The sequence below is a fragment of the Megalops cyprinoides genome, chromosome 6 (genome assembly GCF_013368585.1).
Source record: "Megalops cyprinoides isolate fMegCyp1 chromosome 6, fMegCyp1.pri, whole genome shotgun sequence".
Classification (NCBI taxonomy): domain Eukaryota; kingdom Metazoa; phylum Chordata; class Actinopteri; order Elopiformes; family Megalopidae; genus Megalops; species Megalops cyprinoides.
Genome location: NC_050588.1, coordinates 14,797,454 through 14,812,506, shown reverse-complemented (window position 1 = coordinate 14,812,506; position 15,053 = coordinate 14,797,454). Strand labels below are relative to the sequence as shown.

General features: G+C 43.9%; 1 protein-coding gene across 1 annotated transcript in view; it reads left to right on the top strand.

The window, feature by feature from the left end:
* The window catches only part of LOC118778970 (copine-5), a 102,883-nt gene that overhangs the window by 35,234 nt on the left and 52,596 nt on the right, over window positions 1-15,053 (top strand). The window contains exon 6 of the mRNA XM_036530772.1: window positions 938-1,014. Within this exon, the coding sequence (XP_036386665.1) occupies window positions 938-1,014 (77 nt within the window). The remainder of the gene's footprint in view (window positions 1-937; window positions 1,015-15,053) is intronic.

Below are 15,053 nucleotides of genomic sequence, written 5' to 3'. Positions count from 1 at the left end.
ATGCCGACTGCATCTCCTCTGAATGGAAGCTTTTATGCTGAAATGCATGATTGTTCTATTTTGGATTTATGCAAATCAGCCTCATTGTCCCTGAGAAATCCAAACATATTTCTATAATTATTTGTAGCAAACAGTTGTGCTTCATGTTTTAACATTGTGTGCTCCTGTCAATATTTAAGATGTGTTTTATCCACTAGCACATGGCTGTTTGAATATTTCATTTGTACAGTGATTTTATTTTATGTATTGTATCATGTGGAATGTCTTTACAATATCCTCATTTAGATTAGAAATTTAGTGGTAGTGTTTATCATCCAATTATCAAAAGCTTTTTGAACCCATGTTCAAGATTTTGACCTTTTTATGCCATGAGAGAATATTTCTTATCTGAAAAATCCCAGACAATGTTTGTATGTGGTGTGGTAAACTAGTTATCTAGTACAAATGTAATGAATGTCAATTGGACACAAAAAGCTTTGATAAAGACGCTATCCATACAAAAGATTAATGAAATATATTTGGATTCAATTAAGGATTTGCCTAACTCCATACTTAGTTTGGTGTTTAGTGGTTGATACAGTTTATGATTTTCAGATCTATACTCACACTGTTGTCACTAACAGCTGTTGCACGAGGACATCACTACTTCCCCTATCTGTCTGCACTACGTCCCTCTCTTTCTACTGCCGTTGGGTATTTGTGTCTTGTGCGTCCTGTCACATGACGTGTTCTGTTGTGTTAACGCTGCTGCCTGCCCTCCTTCCCGGAAGCCCTCCGAATTCAACGTACGTCTTTGCCTTCGTAAACTTTATCGCTGTTCAACCAGCCCTGCTGCTGCCGCTCCCCCTGCTTGGCTCTGACGTTGTCTGCCCATCCCCCCCCTTCCCCAATCCCTCTCAAAAATGCCCTGCCCCCTTTCCCCCCACCTGTCCAACAGGACTTCCTGGGTCAGATGTTCTGCACCCTCGGTGAGATTGTGGGGTCGCCCGCGAGCCGTCTGGAGAAGCCCCTCGGGTGAGTAGTGGATATCCTTGTTAGGTCTTTGCTTTAACGCACCCATGAGGCCCATCGAGTCCAGAAAGGAGTGTTTGCACGTGTGTATGTGTATAAACACGGGCGGCATTGCGGGGAGGCTCTGAAACGCTTGACTCGCATCCAGAAGACTTGGGGGGGTTCAGATCGCGAGGGAGGAGCCCCACTGTGCTGGGCGCTAAACAAACAGCTTTGTGAATAATTCAGAAAACAAAACATAAAGCAGAAGCATCTGAAGCCCCAAAGAGACGGATGACTGTGTAAGCGGAGGTCATTCGTGGCCCGCTTTCCTCTGACGCTGTGTGGAGAATGCGCTGAAACCCCAGGCACATTTACACTCCCGTTCTCCAAACACCACTCCCACACAGGTCTCTGTATTTACTCTCTATCATCTGTTCCCTCTTTTTTGTTCCTGTTCATCTTTTTGCACCATAGATATGTGGCGCCTCTTGAATGTACGCGTATTTGTACGTATGTGTATGTTTGTGCATGTGTATGTGGGTGTGTGTATGTATATATTTGTGTGTGTGTGTGTGTGTGTGTGTGTGTATGTATGTGGTTGTGTGCATATGTGTGTGTATGTTTGTGTGTGTTTGTGTGTACATATTTATGTTACATATATGGTGCATGCATATGTTTATATATGTGTGTGCGTGGATGTGTGTGTGTGTGTGTTTGTGCGTATTATTGTTCTTGGCTGAAAATGGAGATGTGTGAATCCACGCTTTTCCTCATGGACAGGGGCCCTGCGAGGCGTGCATTATCTCGGCAGATTAAGCAGGACGCTGTTGACGGGGGATAAGCGAGCAAAATGAACGCTGGCAGATATTTCCTCCAGATAATTACTGTCATTAGCAGCGCTGCTGCTGCTGGGTGTGGAATTACTGGACGCTGTCGCTGATTGCTCCGTCACAGATGTGGCGGAGCCTGGACCCCGTCGGCGGCGGGGCGGCCGCCGGCGGAGCGGAAGGGGAGAACGTGCTGCGTTTCGGCGAGGGGGCAGAGTGCGTGTCAGCTCTCCTGCTTGGTGTTTCCACTTTGGCTGTTTTTTTTAAATGCTCACCAGATTCTCTGCTGTTCAGAAACAGACAGGTGTGCCATCAGAAATAAGTGCCTGTGCCTTTCGTGTTGATGTAAAGGAGAGTGGATGAGTATGTGCCAAAGATTAAGGCAGTTGGCCAAATGTGTACCTCAGAGACACAGAGTGGTGCTTATGCAAACACAAATTACATTCATTTTCCTGGCCTGGCTGGCATGATCGATCCAATCATACGGAGGCACCAATCAGGAGCTTGCTGAGAATCCATCATCATGGGTCTACTGCCACTGAGAGTTGTTTTTCATTTTATCACCTCCTTAGAGGAACCTGTTCTCCTTTCTTAATATCACTAGCGGCCCTCAAGTTTCTCCCTCCCTAATCTTTTTTTAGCAGCAGTTAGCATGACCATCATGGGATGTCAGAGCAGCCTGCAATGCACTTGATCAAGGATATGGTCCTAGAACAGAACTGGCAGGAATGAGAGATTTTAGCCAGTAATTATAAACCTCTAGCTGAATCCAGTGGTTTCAAGTTGGACCACCTTTAGCCTAGCAAACCACTCATAATAGTTGATTGGTGCACGATACATTTGAAATTTGAATGAATGGAATGTACCAATGGGAGTCTGCTTACTATAATGTAGCTAATTACAAGTATTTGATTGCAAAGGGCTGTAATTAACTGCGTTGGAACAGTATAAAATGACTTTAAAAAACTCTTTTGTGATTCGCCCCCTGCTCTCGTAGCACCTCTGTATCACAGCCCAGTTTCCACATGTGTGTAATTTTGGGCAGCGGACACCCTGGAATTGGATGCAATCAGTTTTCTATGGTTTAATAAGTTTCTCTCAGCCATAGAGAATCGGCTCATCCGCTGTTAAACCATTCATCTGCCGCTCGTTTTCTTTATTCCCTCTCTCTTCCTGTCTTTGTCTTTCTCGCTCACACACGCATTTGCACGCACACACTCAGCTCAATAATTCACTAATGCTGTTGAATGCAGAGACAGAAGCCCCTGTCTGCGTGTTGCTTTCTGCCTAATGCTTCCACGTCACATTTCATTGTGTCGCCTTTAATCAAGAGGAAATTAAAGTTCACATTAATTATGAGGGAGCTGTTTTTTGATGGCGAGGGCAGACTGCTGGAGGGCAGTCTGATTGGATAGGGTAATAAAGTAAACTGTGTGTGTTGGGGGGGGGTGTTGATGGGGAGGCAGAGTTGGTCTTGTTGTGTGTGTGTGTGTGTGTTGGGGGGGTTGATTGATAATCTGGTGGTCTGGGCAGGGAGAGAACATCAGTCCTTCAGAGACAGAGAGAGAGAGAGAGAGAGAGAGAGATAGAGAGAGAGAGAGAGGAAGTCATATGTGGCAGAGGGTGTTGGCGAGGAGCTGGACGGGAACCACCACTGAGCTGAATAAAGACAGATTTGGGATTTTCCCAGTCTGAGCTTTATTGCAATCCAGCATTATCACCGAAGGAGACCTGCGGAACTCAGAATGGGTTTTGGGGCTTGATTCCGGCCCAGGCAGGCCACACTACCTGCATATTGTTCGAACTATAACTTATGCAATTTATTTTACAGTAACACCACAATATGACCATGCAGTTACAATAAATTTCCCACAGTGTGCAGATTATCACATGGAGTAGTGCTTATCAACTGCTTATCAAAAAGCAGGTAGCAAGTACACTGCAACAGAGTGGTAGTAGGTAGGCTGCACAGAGTGGTAGTAAATGTAAAGATTTGATTCGTGTATAAACACTAGATCCATATGTAAAGATTTGATTCATTTGTAAGGAGGTAAAGTGGTGCCATTAATGGCCTGATGTCATTTGTCACCTTGAACGATCCTTTTCGAGAGTCTTATAGATTTCAGCTAAAAAACCCAGCTAGTCTGCCACCATCCACCTCCAAGGTACCATACTGAATAAATGATCATTTTCTCAGATAAAGGGAATCCAGCATGCTGACAAGATCAATGGGTAAAAGACAGGCACATTGACCTCTTCTCCCGCCAAATTGATTTATCAAAACCTGGCAGGCTTGCGCTGAAAGGGTGCCAACACTTCTATTTTAGCATGTTGACAGATGGTGTCATATGTCCACGCAGTAGATAGCAAAGCCAATGGGTGACATTGCCATTGGAGACCAATACTTTCACAACTGTAGGAGAAAAGAAATGAAAAAGAAAAAGAAAAAAAAAAACAGAAATGTTTTTTGTCTTTTCTCATCATCAAAGAATCCCAGATTCCATCACAGTTAGGGGTGTTGCTTTGGCAGCCTCACCCTGGGCTGTTTGTGCTCCTCAAAGACGAGGAAAAAGCCTCCTCCTCACATTTAAATTATGACTGAGAAATCCAGGCAGAAGTTATAAAGGAATCAGTAATCACCCATAGAAATGTCTCTGGAGTGCGCTGAAGCCAGTTACTTTGCTGCTTTATTTCCACTCCCAGCTCTGGAATAATCTCGCCCGCAGACTGCGTCGCAAAATAATTGCGGAGGAAATTGAAGCGGCGACTGTTGGTTTGGTTGCTAGGTAATTTCGATCAGCTGACGCCTAAAGGGAAATGCTTCTGACCTGTGTAGGTGTGTGAAAACCATCCCCCGGAGGTCAGAACCGTGAAGTGCCCTTCACGAATGCCCTCATTGTAACTGAGAGGAGCGAAAGTGTGAGCGGTGAACCACCCAATTACTTGGGGAAGTAGAAACAGTTTACAGTCGGTTTCCCAAGTTGCTGTGCGCCTCTGCATGTTATGATATTCAGAGACAGTGAATGTAAGCTGGGAGTAATTAAGTCTCAAGATAAGTCAAGCCAGTAGTAGTCCTGCTGTAATTGCCTAAAACAAGTGATTACTTCATATAGCATTAGGTAATTTATGTACAATTAAGTAGAAGCAAACTGTTCAGTGACCTTGCTTCTCCCTGTCTTACGTGTAGTGTGGGTTATTACTGACCACACGGGTTTTCGAGTAATGCTTCCACACTACTGCACAGATATGTGTCCTGCATATGGGTTTTGCTCATATATCTTAATGCTTCCTGCCACAAGAATTGGGATTAACCCCAGCCCATGAGCCCTCAGTCTCAGCCATGGCTTTGCTGTAAATAGCAATGGTTTATTACATTGGGTGTATGTGTGATAAGCCAAGTCACTTTAGGTATTACAATGTAATTATATTATAGTAGTTTTACAGAATAAATTGTACGTTGACATTATCCCCTGAGTACAACTCCATTGTTCCGTTAAGGTGCAGATTTATTGAGGTAAATGACAAATGACAATGCGGTAGGCCTTCACAGTTTTCATGATGTTTTAATTATGTTTCCATGTCTTTGTGATGGCCAGGCATTGGAGAGGGCTCTTTGTGACAGAATAGGCAAGCTGTAGCTCAACTCCCCAGGCAACCCCTCTGTTGGGAAATAAAGATTTGAATTAAGATTAGAATAGGACACATTGGAGTGGGTCCGGATGCTCTTGGCCTTTTCAGTCCTGCTTTCTTCTGCAATGTCAAATAGGATTACCTCTGCTAAGGAGCAAAATCGAATACCAAGCAGCATGAGGTTGAATTGAACAAAATACAGAATAAAGCCATTCTTTTTGTGATTAACTTTTTATTATAGGTTTTGGAAGATAACCAAACAAAAACAAGAACACAGAAACATTGACCGTCATCACCATAAAAATGTATGACAGTGCCAAGGGAAACATTTACATACCACATGACAACCAAGAGAAGAAAATAAATAAGACTGCACAATTATAAAGACACACATCATTGATCTCTAAGGAGGTCACGAATATCTACCGCTGTTTTTGCCCAGACAGCCACTGTTTTGGCCTTCGCCCTGTAACAGCCATATATTGTACATTCAGAATAATGCCATTCTGATGGTCTGAAGACAAGTTCTTGGATGAAATTTGTACAGTTCAATTGCAAGACAGAAGTATATTCGTCCCAACCAGTAATTTTACACTGAGTTTATTTATGAGTTTTTTTGGCAGTAGCAATGCTGTTCAATTCAACCTTGTAGCACAGCAATATTAGAAAATCTTGCCCTGTAAAAGTTCGCATTTCTCAAGGTTTACCCACCGTAACATTTTGCAGCGTCTGGCAATAAAATACATAGTGGGTTTGAAACATGGTAAAGCTACTTTTGCAGCCTGGTCTGACAAGCTTTTCTAATTTGTTTGTGTATGTGTGTGTGTGTGTGTGTGTGTGTGTGTGTGTGTGTGTGTGTGTGTGTGTGCGTGTGCGTGTGTGTATGTGTGTGTGTGTGTGCGTGTGTGTATGTGTGTGTGTATGTGTGTGTGTGTGTGTATCTGTGTGTGTGTGTGTGTGTGTGTGTGTATGTGTGTGTGTGCGCGTGCTTGTGTGCGTGTACGCACGTGCCTATTGAATTTTGGAAGAGTCAAATAATCAAATCAGTTCAAGGTTTCTCCCTGGTTAAAAGTGATTGAAAGTAGGACATCCAGTGAGCATGTTTACTTCAGTTCTGCTTGCCAAATTGCATCAGATCTGACCGCTGTGGAATTCAGTACATTTTCAGCATGTAAATATAGCTTTGGGAGTGGCGGGTTCATCAGATCAAGGCTTCCCAGCCTTGTCACTTCAGTTCACTCTGCCAAATCAACCTGTGACTGTACACCATGCCATGGAAAAGAGCACCTCAAAGGATATTAGTGTACAGCTGGAATGGAATAAACAGAGCATTGAAAAGCAACACAATATCAAGAACAGGCTACAAAAAAGTCTGTACTTAAAGTATTATTTTGTGTTTAGTAAGCCTGGCGCTAGCCAAGGTGGAGAGGCAGGAAAAAATGTATTGGCTGTTTGCAGAAAACACATTTAACTCCAAACTCCAATCAGATACTTGTACTAAAGTATTGCTGTGAGGCAAACATCCCAATGGCCCAAGATGCCCTTTTGTGACGGTGGTTTCCGGAACCCAATTTGCTGTGGATTCTTCAATTTATTTGAGTTATTTTTAAGAATTAGTTTGTGAAATCCTCGGAAATGTGTTTCTGCATCTTTCCTCGTTAATAATGAGATGACAGCTGAAGGTTGATTGTGTGTTGTGTATGTAAATGGGAAAAAGCACATACAATGCTCACCTTTTTACATGTGTGCAGGAGGAACCGGTTCATGCTCTCGTTAACTGAAGGAGAGCCAGAAATGGAGAGATTCATTAATTAAAACATGGATAAAAAGGTGTCTGGCCATTTGCAACACCGGATGTCTTTCAGTAAGCATTTCCACTGCTCTGGCGGTCAATACATTTCACCAACTCGAGGTCAGTGAAAACAATTTAGATATGCCATGGGCACTTTCTCAGAGAAAGAGCAAAAAAAAAGAATGGCTTTTATCTGGAATTAGACGCTTGAATTGCTTTACTGTGAAATGCTGCGCTGCATCTTTGGAGTGCTTCTTTCCCATAAGCAAACACCTCCTTTGGTTTACACAAAAAAGCAATAGAAATGATTGATATTTTTCATTTGACTGTCATGCAGGGTTGTGACGGGGGCTGATATTGCTTTGCCTTTCTCCTAACAATTAGACCAGAAACAGTACAACTGTGTGGGTGAAGATATTTGATTTTTGTTTTGCTTTTTCTTTTTTTGTTCAGACAGGGGTCGCAATATATAGGCTACCATTTTTATAAGCATGTGTTTAGCATACTATATAGCCTCATCCTCAGCCCCTCTGAATCTCCTGGTGTTCATTCATTCATTCTGACACCTGTCAGCCTGGCACTTTAAGGTTACGGATGCTGGCCTACTTACTGAGTGAGCTGTGAGCTTACTGAGTCGGGCTGCTTGTTGCTTTACCGCTAAAAACTGAGGCAATGAGTATGGAAGGGGGAACGTCACAACCTGTGATCACGGCAGATAGCCATAAGTATGTCTAAATAACCCAGAAGTCTGCTTTCATCAGGAAAACCTCAGCCTTCCACGGCAGGCGAAGTCCAGACAGTTATCTCAATCTGGGACAAAACCACCATTCAGTGGAGAATACGAAGGAAATGCTTTCACACAATGGCGGTCAGTCAGTTGGCTCCTACTCATGCCAGCCTGATCCCGGCTCCACAGAGAAAAAGGGGTATAAATATCAGTTTCAGTGTTACATTCCTCTGGTGATGACAGCCCCCCCGAGTCCCCATTTACTCTGCAGCCCCTCCTTTGGGCTGCCAGAGAGAAGCAGCTCTTCCTGTTGGTATGACTACCAGCTATTTTCAAACCCCAGGTACTGTAGGTCGTAAGTGGCTGGTCATTATGCATGTGCATTATGCAGACACACATAAATGTGCCGGCGTAATAAGTTCCTGTTGCTATCTCTCTCTCCTGGCAGCCCCTCGCATGCTGACATTTGGGCTGGATAAGGGTCTTATTTTTAGCTTCTGGAAGGAATTGGCATTTTGCTTTACATGCAGGAGATCTCTCAGGGCTTAGGTTTCTATAAAGCCACACACTTCTTTGCACTTATACCGGATGGATGGGGTGCATTTCACAGACTCCATTTAGTTCCCGGCAGAGGACTAACACCAGGATTCCATCGAACTGTGATCCGCTTTATTCCAAACTTCGAATCATGAAATTGAGAAGTGCTTTATTTTTTCCCGTTACCCACACAAACGTTTCCATTAAAGTCAGACGGACTCATGTGGCAGGCTGCCGAGATGGGTTTTAAAAAATTGCGCGGCTGCTCACAGACGCCCCGTTTCCACACACAGTGGAAGCCTCAGCGCTTTTTGATTGCCTCGAGGAGCAGCCGCCCCTCACTTTCGCTTTGAGGACCCCCCTCCCCTTTTGAAAAGGCACTTACGCTTTCTTGTGAGAAGGCTCTGGGGGAAAAGAGAAAGCAGAACCCTACAGTCAGGTGGTATCTCACGCTGGGAGGGTTCTGCACAGCCCTGGGCTTGGTCTCTGGGCCGCAGTGTGACAGCAGGGATCCGACAGGCTTGCAGCATAAAGGGCCACCAGGGCGCCCATCGCCCCCTCGTTATTAGTTCTTAGTGGCCCTGATTTGAGATCGAGCCCTGCCCATCTCAGCTATCCTGACCCCGCCCTTTCCATCTACATCCCACAGGAGCACACAAAGGGCAGGATGAGTCCCAGTGACACAAACAGACAGATTAATTCCATCACTTGCAAGCTTGGCGTCCCATGGTACTGCCTGTGGACCTGGATGGTGGTGGTGGGGGCTGTGGAGGGAAGGAATTTACTACAGGGGGGGTTGATTTGGCAGGGACCCTACTGGCGAGATCCTGTTTATTGAAGAAGAGTAATGGCTGTGTGTAATTATTGCTGGAGGGTTTTCGACCCCCCTCCCACACCCCACTCCCTCTCCCCCCGGTTCTAAGTACCCTTTTGATAAATGGCCAGTGGTTTTACTCAGATTGTTCTCTTTCCTTTCTTTCATCTGGCGCGGTGCAAAAACCCCTTGATCATTTGTCACCCTGGGAATTTTCCGCGGATGTTATTGCTCCCCCTTTATTTGCTGTGTTGTTGTTTCTGCTGTCAGTCGCCCGCTAGAGTCTCCGGAGAGTCCAAACGAAAGCGTAGCTGTATTGAGTTGTTTAAGATGGTTGGCTCTGGCGCTGATGTAGCGGTACGTTCCCTCTCCCTCTCACGTTTGTATGTATATTGGAGGAGCATGTCTGGCTTGATCAGCCGTCTGCAGAAACAACTGCAGTTGGCCACCACAGCCGCAGATAGCCCAATAAAACGCAATGTAGGTGCATGTGTCATTATAAAATAGTAGCGGGCATACACAGGGAGTGAATTGTGTAAAATACAGATACACACAGCTTCTCTTACACTGGAAGCCACTCTACCACTCTGTAGTAGGTAACGTAACACACCTCTGTTAGGATCAGCTCACTGTTGCTTAACAGTCGAGATGCCGGTCCTGTGTTTTCTTACCACGGTGTAACTGACCCAGATTTGTGACCATATCAACTGAACTGACACATTCGCAATGGATTCTGGGACAGTTGAACAAAATTGTGGCATTACAAAAAAAAAGAAAAAAGACAACTTTCAGAGCAGTGAGGCCGATATGACTGAAGGAGATGAAAGATGCGTCTCTCTCTCTCCCCCCTCCCCCTGTTTGGACATATTTAGGCATTTTTCTGTTGGGATTTTCTGTGGAGGCCTGGGAAGATTCTGATTGGATGTGACTGTGGAGGGACTGGAGGCTTCTGAGGATCCATGCTGTCACATGGGGGATGTGGGGGGTGGAGAGATGTGAGCATTTGTAGAAGGGACAGCCCTGGGTGCTTCTGTCCTGCGCAGGATGCACGAATAGAAACGTAACGCCCCACAATGACTTCGGTCTCCTTTTTCATTCCTTGAGACGAATGCAACAGAAGTGTTTACAGCAGACAGATGGTAAGATGTAATTTCTGTCAGCCTCACAGCAGAGTTGGCAGCCTGATATGAAGAAACAGAGAATAAACTGTGTCAAAACAACAACTGTTGGTTTCATAGTCAGTGTGATGCAGTGTATTGTTTGTTGGAGGAAAAAAACAGGTAAAATGAAATTCAACTACCTTTCTTGTTATTATTGGTGTGAAGGCTGGACTACATTGTCACGGAGAATGAAACAGCACTGTTACCTTATAAAGATACAGGTGCAATTATTTTGACTAATGAGACAGAAATGCATATAATGCTGTCTCCAGTAAAAATGGATGTTTTTCATAATAACAAAGAGAAAAAAACAAAAATATGAAATCAAAATTCTTGTCTTCATGCTGCCACAATAGCTCTGATTGTATGCGGACCTGGGAAAAATGTAATTACATGATATTTACTTTACAAACAGAATATAGTTACATTTATTAAATGTTCTCTCACAACTCTATTTGACTAAGGATTGCTCGTTCATTGCTCCCCAGAAAAAGCTGCTAAGCAAATGATTTGGCATACCTGCCATCCCAGTATTTGAGCTGTAAAATATTCCCATAAGTTGATGAACATACATGAACATGAACATCTGAATCTGAAATCTGAAAGTAATTTTCCAGTGCGACTCTATTTACTCTTTGTTACGGGAGAGAAGGGGAATATTTCAGTTTAATTTTTTCCCACACACTTCTATCCTCAACTGAAATATTAAATATTGCTAAACTTCACTGAAAAAGATTGAAATGATAACTATGTATAATTTAAAGGTCATATCCTATTAGTGTTACCTTAATAATATTGCCTTGCTAGAGTCTGCCTGGTCAGCTAATGATTCAGAATAGCAGTTTTCAGAGCATGGCAAGAGGCTTTACATGTCTCAGGTGAAATTCCCCGCATGGACATGAGCCTGGCCGATTGATGGCTTATTCATGGGGTAGATAGAGCCGTCAGTATGATTAACAGAAAGCTTTACCTGCCTGAACGGTAGTCCCCCATGAGTCAAACCCCATCATTTGTAGAGAGAGGCATTGTGGGATTGAACAATACCTGTGTTTTTCGGTTGAGCAGTTGTGCGCATATGTGTGTTAAAGTAACAGTAAATACTTTATCATGGTATTCGTTTGGGTAATCATATGCTTTCTACTTGAAAGAAGCCATCAAGCACCTTTTTTGTACGTGGCGTCAGAAATGAATGAATGAAATGATTGTGTCTGTTGTTATTTAAGTGAGGGTCTTTAGATGACAGAAATATGAAGCTTCCTGAAATAGCAAATGTTAAACCTTTGGACATTGCTTGAATACCCTTGAGTGAATTTACCTGAAATGCTCTTGTGAAAATTCAGTTGTTGTATGAATGGATTACAGAAAGAACAAAATGTCAAAAGTTGTATGTCAAAGTGGATAACGATGGCTGCTTAACAGTAAATGAGAACATGCAAAAAGCTAAGATTTGCTGTACCAACAGGACCATTTATCTCTAGTAGCCCTCCTTCACAGCAAGAGTCAAGACCTTTTTAAAAAGACAAACCACCGACTAAAGCAAGTATTGCATTTTTTCCCCTGAATTACTTGCAAAACATTTGTTTTGACACACTGTGGATAGATTGAGATAGATAGAGGCCATATATTTTTCCACAGCCTGGCATCTGTAATTGTGGCTCATTTAGCACATAGCATTATTAGAATGATCCTTTAAATGACACTTTTTAAGCACTATGGAAGAACAAATGCAAATTTCTAAATGAATAAATGCATGATACAAAATTCAGGCGGGAATTATATGGGGATATCAGTCATTTGCAGCAATTATTTTTTTACTGTTTTTCGTTACTCGTCACGAATAATCTTGCCATAAATAACTCGAATGGTACCCTCGCGGAGTGCCTGAATTGCTGCTTTTTTCCAAATGGCCCCCCCATTGGAAATGACTCATAACCTCACAGTGGCAACCGCACAGCGGTCTTTGTAGGTCTCTGTAGGCTGCGCAACACTCATGGCTGCAGCTGTGCAGATTTCTCTTTGATTCGATTTGTGCTGTATTTTCATAAGTTCTGGGTAATAAAATCAAATTAGGTCTGGGATGGCCCCGGCTTTCTGATATCATCGCGGTATAATTGAGGCGGTAGATGGAATTCTGTTCTGTGATGTCGCTGTCGTTTCTTTTCTTGTTCTTTATGCTCTATGCGCTATGGCATTAAAATGGAGCCACATGCAGCTACAGAAGGTGCAGTCTGAGAATAATTATACTGGCTGGTTCTTCATGCTCTGCACTAGTCTTCATGCTGACCTCTGGATTTTATGATCCCTGTGATATCAGGACCGCATTTACCATGGAATGTTGTGATTCAAACAGTAGGAGCTTGACATCCTCGCCGTGAGCTTGCCGAGCCAGGGACAGGACAGAGGCTTCCAGCCTAACAGAGGTCCCCCGTGATATATTACTCTCATCAAATGTTTCTGCATGCTCTAACCACAGGGCTTCTACCTGGAATGCTCTGGCTGTAGGGAGCTCCATTGATTGATAGGCAGAAAGGTTCCCCATTTAGTGCAAAGATCTTTGGCAATCACAAATTGAAAGGAATATCTTTCTGAAGGTGGAGAAAACTTGGTAAACCAATCTGGGAAGGTCTCAGATTGATGGTCAGGCCTGGATGAGACCTGCTCTCTGATTGCATTTTTATCTTGCTTTTTCCTGTTGTTCAGAGCAGAGGTATAATTATTTGCTGTGGTGTTCTTTTCTAAGAACTACTTAAAAGTGAATTAAATAATAGTGCCAGCTAATTCCCCAATCAGATCATTAATCCTCATGTTTTCACAGCAGAAAGACTGCTGGGAGCTGTTGTCATCATTATAAATGACTGCATTATGTTTTGGGCTCCCTTTTGCTAAGTGGATACAATAAACGTGTTCCTTCCTGTTGAAGTGTAGCTGCCTAAAGCATGTTTTTGTCATTTTGGGGATTGGTTTGTGTTGAGTATCCCCCATAATTACAGGGTATTTTGAACCATTTTACAATGCCCTAATCATTGATTGACTATACTTTGATATGTGTACAGCACACCCCATGATGATGGACTTGTACTGTAGCTATGTACTGATGTTTTCTGCTAACTTAGTCAAAATCATCTCCTGGTATGGGAAGCATGTCAGACAGAAAAGCAAAACCGAGCTCACTAAGCATGAGCTGAGCTACCTGGCTAACATAAATAACGTAACCTGGGTTAGTTTGGTAAAAAGCCACACAGCTGTGTAAACATAATATGAACGATGTAGATTTTTCCGGATAAGGACATCATTTAAACAGTATACCACTGCCAGAAAAGCACTGCTGCATGTGTCTGTGGTTCCCATGGAGCTTAATGGTCTCAGTGCAAGTCCAAGATGATGATGCTGGGGGGATAATACATTTTTGCACTGTTTGCCACCTCATTTTGGAGAATAGTGGCTATTGATAATACTGTGGGGGATGGGATTGGGGAGGTGGGGAGACGGGTGGTATGGGGGGTTACAGGCTGGGATGGGCTAGTTGGGGGAATGGACACTCTAGGGCCTTTTATTAGGTATTCTGAGTAATCCAATCATGAGCGCTTCAGTGCAAATCATGCCACAAATGCCCGTGAAATTAGGTGCTCACAAGTAGGTTTCCGCATGGGTGCCGTCAACGGGGCACAATGACCATTGATTTCACCCCCTCCAGTTGTCATCCCCATGCATGGATCCCACTGGTTTTGTGGCCACCTCCTCCGTAAAGGCACAGTGTATCGGTGTATCAGTACATCCCTTTGAATGAGGCTCCAGCTCTCTCATGTCTCATTTCTCTTCCCAGCCATTTGATCCCCAAGTTATCATAGTGTGTTTGAGGATTACTGGTGCTCACCGGGGTATGAAAAGCAATAGGATTTAGCCGAACAATCCGCATTTTCACCTCAGCGGAGTTTTAAGCACTTGGCTGTGATTCCCCTCCGATCTGATTTTCTGCTTGTGGCTCCCGGACCTCGATGTTTGCTGTGGGATTAGAACCCCTGTTGCAATCCATACATCCCATTTGTTTAATGTCGTACATGGAGGGGAACTGTCCCTTGGCTTTTATCTTGCCCGTACATAAGACCAATGTCAATGAGCTCTGCCACGGCTGCCCTGTGACCTGATCAGATCCTGTCTTTGTGGGACGTTCCTTTGTTCTTCCTTTGCTGGCTCCAGGGATGCAATTTGGGGACGAGTTTTGCTCTGGCAACCCCATTACATCACCGTATGATCAATACATACCTTCTTCAGTTCTCTGTTGAGTCTGCTTTCAGATTTTACCGTCTCAGGCTGTTGCGACAGCCATGCTCCCTTGAGGTCGTGCTCCCTTTGGTCTCTGCATCTCTCAGCATCTTGCTGCATCTCAGCATCTTTCCCTGACTGACAGCTTGCCTCCTTGACTGGGCAACATCTCATCCGACAGGTTTCATTATGGGGACATCATGCTGCAACTCCCCCGGAGCAGAGTCCGGAGGTGCAGTTTCCTCACTGGCCTCAAAAAAGTGCCCAACATCACTACCTGTATTGCGGAGAAAGCAAGGCGCGCGTGTGT